Raw genomic sequence first — 13,499 nt, 5'->3', positions numbered from 1 at the left:
AAAGAGAGAGAGAAACAGACCATCGTTTTTCTCCTGCGACAAACATGGTTTGTCTCCACCACAGCTTATGCACAAGCTGTGACTGACTGTGTATTAAAACACATAAATATCCATATAAAAAATGCGAGAAGCAAAAAAAAAAAAAAAAAAAAAAAAAAATCTTTAAAACCAAAAGGACCTTCTCCATGAAAGAAATTACGAGGAACCTATCTGCAAACGTAATGAGGTATACGAACTTCACACAGGGATTCTGTATATCCACACCACTTGTAAAAGCGAAGACAGCAGTTCCCGCTTGTTCACCCCCCACCGTAACAGCACGCTCGATGGCTTACTCTTTGATGGTGTGACCTGCCCTTCCCTTTGTGATGTTTTCGCTGAGAGTCTCCTCCTGTGAAAAGGCGTTGCCTTCTGACACAGCGCGGTGTGTCTGCTCGCTTCAACAGAAGTGACCACCCGACAGTAGTTTTCCATCAATGGCGACAACGTTGTACGTTCATAAAAAAGAAGGAAAAAACCAAGACGCCGCCCCCGCCCCCAAACCGCGAAAGAAACAGCTGTCAGCAGACAGGGAACAAAACCAAAGGCAACAGTGATATTACTACTGTGTGCTAACGCTTTTTTTGCATGCAGACTGTGACAATGGAGGAACGTGAAATTCGGATTGTTGCGATTTAGGAAATAAAACTGAAACAAGCCAAACAAAATCTGTAGCACTGATTGGCGCATGATTCTGGTCTGTCTGTCTGTACAACTGTTAGTCCTGCCCTAGAAGACTCACTTCTGGCAAAAACGCATGCCATACCCCCTCAAAAAACAACAACAATAACAACAACAAAAAGGTCAACCAAAACAACAACACACACAATTGTTTAACATTGTTTTGCTTGATAACATTTTGCTTTACCATCAATAAATAATGTTGATTTTAGAAATGTACCCCTTTCCCCCTCGTCATATTCATAGCTTGTGTTTATTTATATTTATATTTCACTTGGCTGAAATATCAAAATATCAGTAATGAACAAGAGATGGGGTACTGACAATAGAAATTTATCACATGGAATCAAGACAAAACCAGAAAGTCTTCTTCTTAAAAAGACATGGGACAGAGGGTAAATCTATGATCGGTTCAGGCTGCACCGATAACATCACACACACACACACACACACACACACACACACGCACACACACACACACACACGCACACACACACACACACATATGCCCATACACACAAATACACGCTACGCACGCGCGTCTCTGTCACACACGCGTAAAGAAACATACACAGGCTGCTTATTGGAAATGAGCTTTAACAACCACTACCGACAGCCCCCATCAGCGACTAACCCACACAGGAGGTTGCAGCCCTTGAACAAGTCACCTGTCCTAGCACAGTGTCCGGAATATGATCAACGTCCAGGCAGGAAGAAGAGCACAAATATTACATAAATTATCATCTCCCATTCTGAGGTTATGAGGTACTTTCCCTGCTGGTTGCTACACCAACAGCAAACACACACACACACACACACACACACACACACACATCCCCAGTTATACAACAGAGAAACACGTTTTACACATGTTGTGGGACCTGATCGTTTCAGTGTCCGCCGACAGGCTGTCACTTAACCAGAAGCACTACTGACCTCCACACAATGACAGTCTTACAGCTGTTGACTAAACACATCTAACACCAGGTACCCCCCCCCCCCACCCCACATTCCCCCCCCCCCAACCCCCCCCCCCCCGCCCCCGGCCCCCAAGAAGAAAAAAAAACAAAACAACAACAACCAAAAACTGCTTAAGACACTGACATCATTTTGATACCGTTCGCCTTCAGTACCATTTACAGCACCTTCTTATTCCATGGGATCAAATCGAAAGTACCACCACTTTCTCGTCGTACAGAATTTGCGGTTATCAAAGTGTATCTTAAAGCCATGTCATGATTCCAGTTTCACTCGTCTATGGTTGAACTGTTTACTATTCACCTCTCTCTTCCACTCGATTAGATGCCATTGAACAGTACCACTCGCCAGTACGCGAAATTATCACGAGATGAAGACACAATTTCTCAATATGCTTTAGCCCTAAGCACATTCTTTCTTACATATTTTATCCTGTGAAGTATTTTGAGTACAGTCCTTATCTTTCACTTATTCACTCATTCGTGATGGTCACACCTCAGTCGAACGAACGTGACTGTCAGGTGTAATCTCCTGGAAGAAATAACATCTGATGGGCTTTGCAGCAGACAGCGCACGGGAACCAGCTGAAGTGAATCACGTTTCTTTTTGTCGCTTTTTCCCCAACAACGAAGATGACACTGACACGGAATCGTCACGTCACGTCAGCACGAGTTAAAAAACAACAACACACAAAACACAAAACCGTCGGGTCTCCAATAGCTGCGAACATTGACGATCTCACATCACGTGGTCACCAAATTGAAGGTCAACATATAGGTCAAGGCCATGAGCACTATGACAACACATCGGTTGCCAAGGATGACGGAGAAGGTGACGGCACAGTTCTCGCCGTGCAGGTGAGGGCGGGCGGTCTGTGAGGATCCGGACCCTGGGACACACACAACACCACCATGGGTAAGGTTTTCACAAGTATCAAAAGTTGGTAGCTTCATGGGTTTACACAAAGGGTAAGATTTTCGTGTGTGTGTGCTTGCGTGCGTGTGTGTATGTATACACGCGCGCGCGTGTTTGTGTGTACGAGCGTGTGTGTAAGCGTGGTTGCATCCGTCTGCTCGTGCTTGTGTGCAATCGTGCTGCGTTTGTGCATGCATGCCTCCACGCCTACGTTCACAAAGCACTCTTCTTAAGGTTTCAAAGAGGTTTCCAAAAACCATTCCGAATCTAACAGCGACACAATAGCTAGGAAGCAGGAAGGTCGATATCTAGATGATCTCATCTAGTCTGCATGTGGGCGTTCCAAAACGATCGAAGATATTCTTCCCAGTGCCGCAATTCCCACGAGTACTCCCTTACAAGTGAGGGGTATTGGCAAAGGGCTACAATAATATGGAAAAAAAATGCTGTTGAGGCAGTGATGCTTCGTGTTCGGTGCAAACTGGGTGTGTTCGTGTTTCCATAAATCACAGAGAGCTGACGCGCCATTCCAAAGGTATTGCTACGAATTACGTTGTTTTGTTTTGTTGTTGTAAAAACCAAATGTTGTTTTCTATTTTGTTTCGTTCTGAAATGTCAGCAAGATGGTACACTGATTGTGTTTCATCCATCACTCTCTCTGTCTCTCTGAGCCTTGGCCAAAAGACCAAAATTTTCATTCGTTTCAGTTATTGTATTGTAAGCTATATGTCCATTGCCGGTGTGCTTGGCGTCCAGTTTAAAAAGAACATTCTTCTTTCTCCTGTATGTGCGGATAATATTCATGTGAGAAGGGTTGTGGTTGAGAAGTTGTAAATATTTTAGGTAAGGGGTGGGAAATCTCGAGGTTAGAGACATGGCTGGGTACGAGTTGAGAGTAGAGTTAGTGTTGGTATTTACAATCCATATCGGACAGTTATATTTTTAGTTGAATTCTATCAGAAATGCACTTTGTTTACATATTTCATTATTGGGGCTCTTGGCCTAAGCCACTGAAATCATTGTGTTCAGTGTTCTCTCTCTCTCTCTCTCTCTCTCTCTCTCTCTCTCTGTGTGTGTGTGTGTGTGTGTGTGTGTGTGTGTGTGTGTGTGTGTGTGTGTGTGTGTGTGTGTATGAGAGAGAGAGGAGAGAGAGAGATGAGAGAGAGAGAGAGAGAGAGAGAGAGACCAAACGAATCAAAGAGTGTAGTGGAATAAGCATTACTACATTTTTACATCCAGCCCTCTGGGCAAAAATCAAAAACAAAAACAACAACAACAAAAATACAAAAGACAAAAAAGACCATGGAAATAGTCATCCACAGGTCATATTCCATACACAGAAAGATAGAGGAGAGAGAGAGATAGAAGAGAGAGAGAGAGAGAGAGAGAGAGAGAGAGGAGAGAGAGAGAGATAGAGGAGAGAGAGAGAGATGGGAGGAGAGAGAGAGATAGAGGAAAGAGAGGAGAGAGAGATAGAGAAGAGAGAGAGAGGAGAGAGAAAGAGAGATGGGAGGAGAGAGAGAGAGAGAGAGAGAGAGGAGAGAGAGAGTGAGAGAGAGATAGAGAAGAGAGGAGAGAGAGAGAGAGAGAGAGAGAGAGAGAGAGAGAGAGAGATGGGAGGAGAGCAAGCAGAGCTGTTTCATTAATACTGAATCATCATCAGTACATCTTTGGATATAGCGGTGTCAAATCTGAAAGATTCATAAGGAAATAATGAAAGTTAACTTTTATTATTTCAAAGTTCGGTTCACTTTTTAAATGTTCGGGTATATCACTAAAAGATTCTATAAACAATCTCCAGAATATGTAAGAATTGATTTACATAAAGTAATGGTTGTGATGGGGCGATTAATTTTATGCGAGTGTCGAAAACCATTAGAATTGACCACATTTACTGAGGAAGACGGAGCATCACCATGGAATAATTTATGCATGAAGAGGCCTTTATTATACACAAAATCTAGCCTTGTCTGCTCGTTTATAGTCAGAATCTGTCACAGATGTTGATTTGTTAATAGTTAACTTAAAAGCTCTTTTGTGGATTCTTATCGAACGGGTAAAGCAGATCGTTGCTGGTCGAATCCCGAAGAGTAGAAGCAAGGTCAATAACAGGTTGAATAAACGATTGAAAAAATTGTGTCCATGCACAGAAGCTGAAACAATTCTTCATTTTTCTTAACTTATATAGTTTTGAAGACAGATTTTTGGAAAGACAGAGAGAGAGGGAGAGGGAGAGTGAAAGAGAGAGAGAGAGAACACTGAACAGAGAGAGAGAGAGAGAGAGTGAAAGAGAGAGAGAGGAGAGAGAGAGAGAGAGAGAGAGAGAGAGAGAGAGAGAGAGAGAGAGAGATGCATCAATGAATTACAGTTCGTGACTTTCTTCACGGAAATTTGAGGTGGGATATGAAACAATCTAGATAAATTACAAATAAAATGCTTTCAAAAGCCTTTCTTCCAGGTCAAAGAACGAAACAGCTTTCTTTTGCACTGAAATGTCAGCAGGACGGTATATTGATGACAGTGCAGTGTTTCATCTCTCTCTCTTCAGCGTCTCTGTGTGAATGCTGGTGTATGTTTCAATGTGTGTTTGTGTGTGACTGCCTGCCTGTATGCGCGTGAAAGTCTGTGTTTGTGTGTGTGTGTGTGTGTGTGTGTACGCGCGCACGCGTGCGTGCGTGCGTGTATGTGTGTGTGAGTGAGAGAGATAGAGAGATAGATATATATAGAGAGAGATAGATAGATAGATAGATAGATAGATAGAGAGAGATAGAGAGATAGAGATAGATAGATAGATAGAGAGAGATATAGATAGAGAGAGAGAGAGAGAGAGAGAGAGAGGACAGACAGAGAAAAAAAGACTTACTATCAAGCTATGTAATAATCAATTGTAAACGTTATAAAATGACAGCCGACTTACCCCGTTTGATGTTGGTTGATCCAGCTGAAAGGAGAGCAGAAATTTGCTGAGATCTGATGCAGCAGCAACAACAACAAAACAAACAACACAATACCACTAACGGCCTTCCAAACAAAGAAAAAAACAACAACCACGACACAGACAAAATCTGTTCAAGAACAAATGATAATGGAACATGCCATGAAGCAATGTGTGCATCACTTAATGGATCTGTCAGTTGTCAGTGCCTTGATGATAGTGGTGATGGTGATAAAATACGCGAAGAAATAAAATGCTGACGACGATGATTCATAGCAATGTAATACCGTCAAAGAAATACATGAACGCTACAAAAGTAGTGTAACTGAGCATGGAAATGCCAAGTGAAATGTTATGATGCCAATAATAATTTTGGCTTATATGCACACTATAATCTATATAAAAGTTACGAACACTAAACACAAAAACATATATAACAAGTTCTTAACACTAAACGTCTCCTAGTGGCAGACTGAAGTAAACGAGTTTCAGTTTCAGTTTCTCAAGGAGGCATCACTGCGTTCGGACAAATCCATACGCGCTACACCACATCTGCAAGGTACATTCCTGACTGCAGTACAGCCCAACGACCTTGTCAGGCCTTGAGTGCATGCTTCTTATTTATCGTCTCATCCCAAAGACTAGATGCTCCGTGTGATTTTCTTGTCAAACTTAGTAGAAAGGGCGAGAGCGGGATTCGAACCCACACCCTCACGGACTCTCTGTATTGGCAGCTGAGCGTCTTAACCTTCTATCACCTTCCTCCTTGAAACAAAAGTGCAATTGAAGACATGGAGAACAGAAGATTTGGTGAATGTCACATGGGAAATATTGGGGGACGAATGTCATTTTGGTTCACAATGTGGAAGACACAAAAAAGAAAAAAAAGAAAAAAAGTAATACATTCATTGAAATAAAGATTATTTTTTACCAAAGTTCAGAGCGCGTGTAGAAAACACAACTTAAGTTTGGGGTGAACTGAAAACGTGGAAGGATGTATGACGTGTATTTACGCGAAACATTAGTTTCAAAACGCCGTGTTTCATCAGTAAAAAACAATGGGTAACATGATGAAAGCTCTTTGAACCAAAGCGGGCGAGACAACTGTTCGAATTCCTCTTATGTCTCTGGGATAAATCAAACGTTTGGATGCTTATTACCAACCATTTCTTGTTTGTTTCAAATCATGCTTCAGAAAGGAAAGAAAGAAATGGGTTGATATAAAGTGAGAAACACACACACACACACACACACACACACACACACACACACACACACATATCTCTCTCTCTCTCTCTCTCTCTCTCTCTCTATATATATATATATATATATATGTGTATATGTGGGGGTGGGGTGGGGGGAGAGACAGACAGACAGACAGACAGACAGAGAGAAAATCATACAGGTATACATATGAACACTGCACCAATAACTTTTTTTTACACACACGCATGTACACCTCACACACTCACACACACACACACACACACACGCACGCACACACACACGCACACATAGGCCCTACATGTATACATATTTATATATATATCTGTATATAAACAATGTGTATAACTATGTGTTCTTGCACATGATTATTTGTCATAGTGTGCATGTGCCTATGTATGTGTACACACGCGTGTATGCAAGCATGCCTGTGTTTGAGGAAGTGTGTGCACGTATATGTGTTTATGTGTGAGATGTGTAATTGTAAATGTTTTCACAATGTTCAATAGTGTACGCTTTAGATGTTCAGTATGCGATTTCTAGATGTTCAGAATACGATTTCTAGATGTTCATAATTTATTTCTAGATGTTCAATACTAACCACTTTCTAGATTTCCAGTAAAAACTTTTACATGTTCAGTAAAAGTTTTCTTGATCTGTTTTGTCATTCATTTATTATACTGTGCATATGCATCTATATCAGTATATGCGTGTGTGAGTGAATGGTGTAAAGAAGCTTTTAGCTTATCCTCAATAAAACATTTGTCATTGTCATTTTGTCCTTGTCCTTGTAGTAAACGCTTGTCAGATATTCAGTCAACGCTTTCTAGATGTTCAGTAGCAAACGCTTTCTATCTCTTCAGTCAACGCTTTCCAGACGACTTCATGCGAACGCTTTCCAGACGTCGAGCTGTGTACAGACTGACCGACAAGCACGGTGACCTCCAGGCTGGCGATCTGCTCCAGGGAGCTCCGGCAGATGTAGGTGCCCGAATCCCGGCTCTTGGCCCGCTCGATGATCAGCTCCGAGATGAGCGAGTGGCTCTCCTTTGCGCGGAACTTGGTCATCAGCACGTGCGGGAACTGCTCCGAGCTGATCTTGTCTCCGTTCTTGAACCAATCCACGTCCTCCGGTACCCGGGAGCCCTCCGTGGAGTTGCACACCAGGCGGATGCGGTCGCCGGACTCCACGAACTCCTTGCCCTCCAGGGAGATGGCTGTGTGGGTGGGAAGAGACAGAGACAGAGAGAGGAGAGAGTGTGTGTGGAGACACAGAGAGATGAGGCGAGGGGGTGGTAAGGGGAGAGGGGGAGGAGAAGGGAAGGGAAGGAGAAATGAAAGGGGAAGAAGGAAGGGGGGGGGGTGAGGAAGAGTCAGGGAGAGAGTGAAGGAGATCAGAGGAGAGGAAAGAGAGAGAGACAGAAAGACAGACAGGAGAGAGAGAGAGAGAGAGAGAGAGATTCAAGATTCAAGATTCAAGATGGTTTATTCATGTATAGGCCTAGGCCCCTTATGAAGGGGAATGTGAACATTATTTTACAAACAATACATCACGACACTGTGAGCATCAATAAACACAGTCAAACAAAAATATACCAGCATTACAGTTCAATGTGTAGGACAATAAAAAAAAAGAAAAAAAAAAAAAGAAAAAAAGAATACATACAGCATTTTCACGAAGTAGCCATTTCTCTGAATTTGAAAGCTTTGTATAGAAATAGTGAAAATTTGCGAACAACTTCAGGGGAAGTAGATGACATCAATAAGTTCAATTTAAACAACGTAGGTTTACTATAATATTTAGGCTGAATAAACTCCTCTCGAATGTTCCTTAAAACTGGACAGCAAAGAACAAAGTGTATCTCATTTTCTTGTGATTCCTTACATAATGGACAGGTCAGATCACTGTCGTTACATGTTCTGTATCTGTAATGATGGACCGCTAATTCTGTAATGCCAAATCTAAATCTTGTTGTCATATATTTTAAATGTCTATCCATATTCAACACTAAGTAAGGTTTCAGATCAGACACACTGCAAAAATTCTTATAGAAAATAAATCTTTCACTATTCTGAATATGAAGAGAGAGAGAGAGAGAGAGAGAGAGAGAGAGAGAGAGAGAGACAGACAGACAGACAGACAGACAGAGAGGGAGAGAGGGAGAGAGAGAGAGAGATGGAGAGAGGTAAGGAGAAGAGAGGGCGAATGAGAGATGGGATAGGGTGGAGGTATGAGTGACGTGGTTAGTAAAACATGGTGACGTGTGGATGGACAAAGAATGACAAAATGAAATGACAAATAGATATGAAGACAGACAGACAGATAGACAGATAGATAAATAGACAGATAGACAGATAGATATAGAGATACAGAGATAGATAGATCAGTGAGCAGATGCAAATTAAAAACTACAGGAATTAACGATTCTGTCGGTCATATAAAGGTTGGAAGTTAAATGTCGTAGATTTTTACGACCTCAGGGGAAATGAGTTCATATTTAGTGTGTCTGGGGCTGGGTATCGGAAGGCGGGGCCTAATCCTCTCATCAGGCCACTTTAACCTCCAGCCCCAGTCAGGGACACAGCTGGGTGGAGTGAGGAAAAACAGAGTAAAGCGCCTTGCCAAAAGTCACAACACCATGCCAAAATGTACGACTGGACCAGTAACTGAAATCAACATGTGAAAGGATAGGTTGGTGGTATATATATATATATATATATATATATATATATATATATATATATATAATGCTGAGCCAGTCTCTTTGCTGGAAATGAATAGAAATCTCAAGGCCAGACATGCGCATTGCCAGGATTCCCCCATGTAGCGCCAGACGGACCTCCCACCCGGACAGACATCCAGGACTCACTCCCTCTAGCAACATTGCCTTCACTGAACCATGACCCTAGCCCTGAACAACTCGACCTTCACTGAACTATGACCCCAGCCCTGAACAACTCGACCTTCACTGAACCATGACCCCAGCCCTGAACAACTCGACCTTCACTGAACCATGACCCCAGCCCTGAACAAATCGACCTTCACTGAACCATGACCCTAGCCCTGAACAACTCGACCTTCACTGAACCATGACCCCAGCCCTGAACAACTCGACCTTCACTGAACCATGACCCCAGCCCTGAACAACTCGACCTTCACTGAACCATGACCCCAGCCCTGAACAACTCGACTTCATGGACGTCAGCCAACAGGTCGTTTAACTCGTACTCACAATCGCCTAGGGCACAGGTCAGACATAACCACACCACGCCCCTTTTCCCCCCGCAAATGTGGCGTTGCGTATATGGATCAGTCTGCACGCTTTGACGTCTTCTCGAAACTTGAACTGGGTGAAAGAATGGGGAAGTGAAAAGAACTCGAAGAAAGGAATAGACTGATACATTACTGGGATAAGGAAAGCATGTTAGTATGACTGAAGTTATTTATGGATGAATGAATGAAGAACTAAAACAAACTGTGGCTGGACAGGTTATTGTAAAAAAAAAGGGGTCTGTTATCTAAAATGGATGAATTGATGAAGTATTCAAATATATTTATGTCATTTTGTCCACTACATTAACCATCTTTACAATATTACACCATTTCATAACATATCAACCAACCATTTCTCTCTCTCTCTCTTCCTTTCAGACATTACACCAATTCGTAAAGCAGGACTCTCTCTCTCTCTCTCTCTCTCTGACCACACAGCAAGGAGGCATGAGGAGCCACACACCAACAGCACATGGACTACACACAATGCTCCCACGGCGAGCAGACTGACGGGGCCACACACCAACAGCACATGGACTACACACACTGCTCCCACGGCGAGCAGACTGACGGGGCCCACACACCAACAGCACATGGACTACACACAATGCTCCCACGGCGAGCAGACTGACGGGGCCCACACACCAACAGCACATGGACTACACACAATGCTCCCACGGCGAGCAGACTGACGGGGCCACACACCAACAGCACATGGACTACACACAATGCTCCCACGGCGAGCAGACTGACGGGGCCACACACCAGCAAAATTCCCACTGGTGCCTGAGACAACAGCAGGACAGTGCGGCGGGAAAGGAAAAACAGGACGGGCCTGACCTTTTCGAACTACGATGTAGAAAATCTGCTCAGTAAATAAAATGATATATCCTTTATCAATTAAGTTAGCTCGTTTGATTTCATCTGCTTAACGGAAACATTATTATACTGACTCTAAATTCGATTTCAGTGGCATTTTCACAGAATACGCTAAATGCATTACTCCTACAATTATGTTATCCCATCACGGGAGAAATTCGGAAGTTCTATGATGGTAAGGACATGAATAGAACATAACATAAAGGAGCTTAAAATAGACTGAAAAAAAAAACAGCAGCTGTCCAAACAGATAAAAGTGTGTTTGCTGTTGCTAAAAATATTGTGTTAACTGCTGGTCAAATTGTCCCAGAAAGATCACCACTAAATGAGCGCACTGAGCTACATGTCATTCATAATTTGGAAGAAAATTCGACACAACAAGTGGAAACACTCTATGTGTCTGTTCTGCTGTGTGCTGACCTACATGCAAGCAAGGGGTGTAAACAGACAAAAGAAGAGAGTTTTATGAACTTTGCACCACGTTTTGACATCGAAGAGAGTCATGAAGAAAGATCTACACGCAACTCCAGAGACGTTGTCATTGACAAGCTGGGTAGATCCTTGCTCAGTCTTGCTTTTATGCTTGATTTGTTTACAGTGAGTGGACATTGCAGCAGTGACAAAGGAGGCGAATTTATTTTTGTGTCGCCACATGACAGCAGCGGTATCGATTGCTCTCTAAAATCTTGATAATTACTTGGAGTGTAATCTACACATTGGTGATTGTTTACATTCATGGCACCTGCCCGTAGTACTAAACTGATAAAACAGATTAACAGTAAATGCAATGTATTAATTAAATATGTGCTCTGTATTAATTAAATATGATATATGAAATGAGCTTGGGAGAGAGAGAAAAAAAAGTTAAACTGTTCACAAACTGTTTATGCGGAGCAGCTGCTTGTATGATTAGAAAGATATGGAAAAAAATAAGAAAGAATTTAATGACTGGTTTGATATCGAATGCAGTCATCAGAGAAAACTCCTATAGACAAACAGCCAAAAGATTATGTCAAGGAGATGAAGGAACATGTTAAGCAAAAAAACAACAATAAAAACAAGCAAACAAAACAAAACAAAGAAAGCCCCCCAAATTGAGCGTTTGAAGAAGACAGGTTTAAAAATTAAGAAATGACATTAATGATCCAAAGCTATTCTGGTCAATAATAAGATAGTTACCGGAAAGCAGGCACTAATGATGACATTAGCTCCGAACAGTGACAAGATCGCTTTCAAGCGTTTTTAATGTGGCTGATAATGATTCTGATTAAGAAAAAGTAATGATAGAAGAGGAGGTAGATACAACAGAAAGTCATTACAAGTATATAACAATAATCTGAAAGCTGGTAAAAGTACCGGTCCACATTATATCGTTAGTGAAATGTTAAAAAATGCAAACAATTCTGTTGTGAAATTCCTAGTTACCCTAATCAATCATTTGAAACTTGAACATTTCCGCTGGACAGGGCAAAATCCATTATTGTGCCTATTCATAAAAAAGGGAGACACAATCAACACAGCCAACTACAGAAGAGTGTCTTTGACAAGAACAGTAATGTGTACACACATTTTGAATGGAAGATTAAAAAATGAGCAGAAATAGGTGAAAAAAAAGAACAGGCGGGCTTCGGAACAGGTGATAGTACTGACGACCATTCAACACTCTGTATGTTCTGGTCCAAAGTCATTTCTTACGCAAGACTAAGCTGTACGTAACATTCGTAGACTTCAAAAACGTTCGTTCCTGTGAACAGAAATATTTTGTGGAGTACTATCATAAAATCTGGGGTAAATGGAAAGTTGTGCATGGCCCTTAGACGCATCTACGATTCTGCGTTTGTATGTCTTCGTGACGAAGGCGATTATTCTGACTTTTTAAAAAATGCCCACGAGGTGTAAAACAAGGCTGCCTGTTAAGTCCTCAGTTGTTTTCATTTTTCATTAATGAAGTGGCCGTTGAATTGTCAAAGAAGGGTAGACATGGAATCCAGATAATACCTGAGGCAGCAAAAGTTTTTTTTAATGTTACTTGCTGATGATGTTCTTCTCTTGTGTAATACACCCAAGAAGTTACAAAATCAATAAAATGCCCTTAAACAAGAACGAGATAAATCACGATAAGACCAAGGTTAGAGCTGTCCGCAAAGGAGGTCTTCTCTTGGCTTAATTAAATTGTTATTTGAGAATAGGGAAATAAAAGTAACCAATCCATAAAAGTATTTAAGAATGCTATTTACAACAAAATCGAGCTGTGTCTGCTTGGGATGAAACGAATATATAGGGAAAAGAAGGTGTGACCACATTATAAATCCCTCAGAAGAATACGTTCAGGTGATGTGCATCTTTTCTGGAAACTCTTCGACACATGAATTAAACGGTTCTTTAACTGTGGAGGTGAAATATATATCGGGACTTTCAACTAACAACCTAATGGAAAAAGGTACATATTTTTGCAATCAAACGCTTTCTGATGTTCATCAAACACGATGATATATGGCGAATCTGGCAGGTATCCACTGTATATTAGATTCTTTGTAAAATGAATAAAATATTGACTCGAACTGGCAAGGCTGG

General features: G+C 41.7%; 1 protein-coding gene across 2 annotated transcripts in view; it reads right to left on the bottom strand.

The window, feature by feature from the left end:
* Positions 1-2,153: 2,153 nt before the first annotated feature.
* Positions 2,154-13,499, bottom strand: part of LOC143282452 (zwei Ig domain protein zig-8-like) — a 44,587-nt gene continuing 33,241 nt past the window's right edge. For both annotated transcript variants that reach the window (XM_076588094.1, XM_076588095.1), the window contains exons 4-6: positions 7,699-7,989; positions 5,531-5,554; positions 2,154-2,587 (exon numbers count right to left, since the gene is read on the bottom strand). In XM_076588094.1, coding sequence (XP_076444209.1) covers positions 2,442-2,587; positions 5,531-5,554; positions 7,699-7,989 — 461 coding nt within the window. In that variant the 3' untranslated portion in view covers positions 2,154-2,441. The remainder of the gene's footprint in view (positions 2,588-5,530; positions 5,555-7,698; positions 7,990-13,499) is intronic.

This window comes from Babylonia areolata, chromosome 5 (genome assembly GCF_041734735.1).
Source record: "Babylonia areolata isolate BAREFJ2019XMU chromosome 5, ASM4173473v1, whole genome shotgun sequence".
Classification (NCBI taxonomy): Eukaryota; Metazoa; Mollusca; class Gastropoda; order Neogastropoda; family Buccinidae; genus Babylonia; species Babylonia areolata.
Note: the sequence above shows the minus strand (reverse complement) of the source record. Positions and strands in the feature narration are given on the sequence as shown.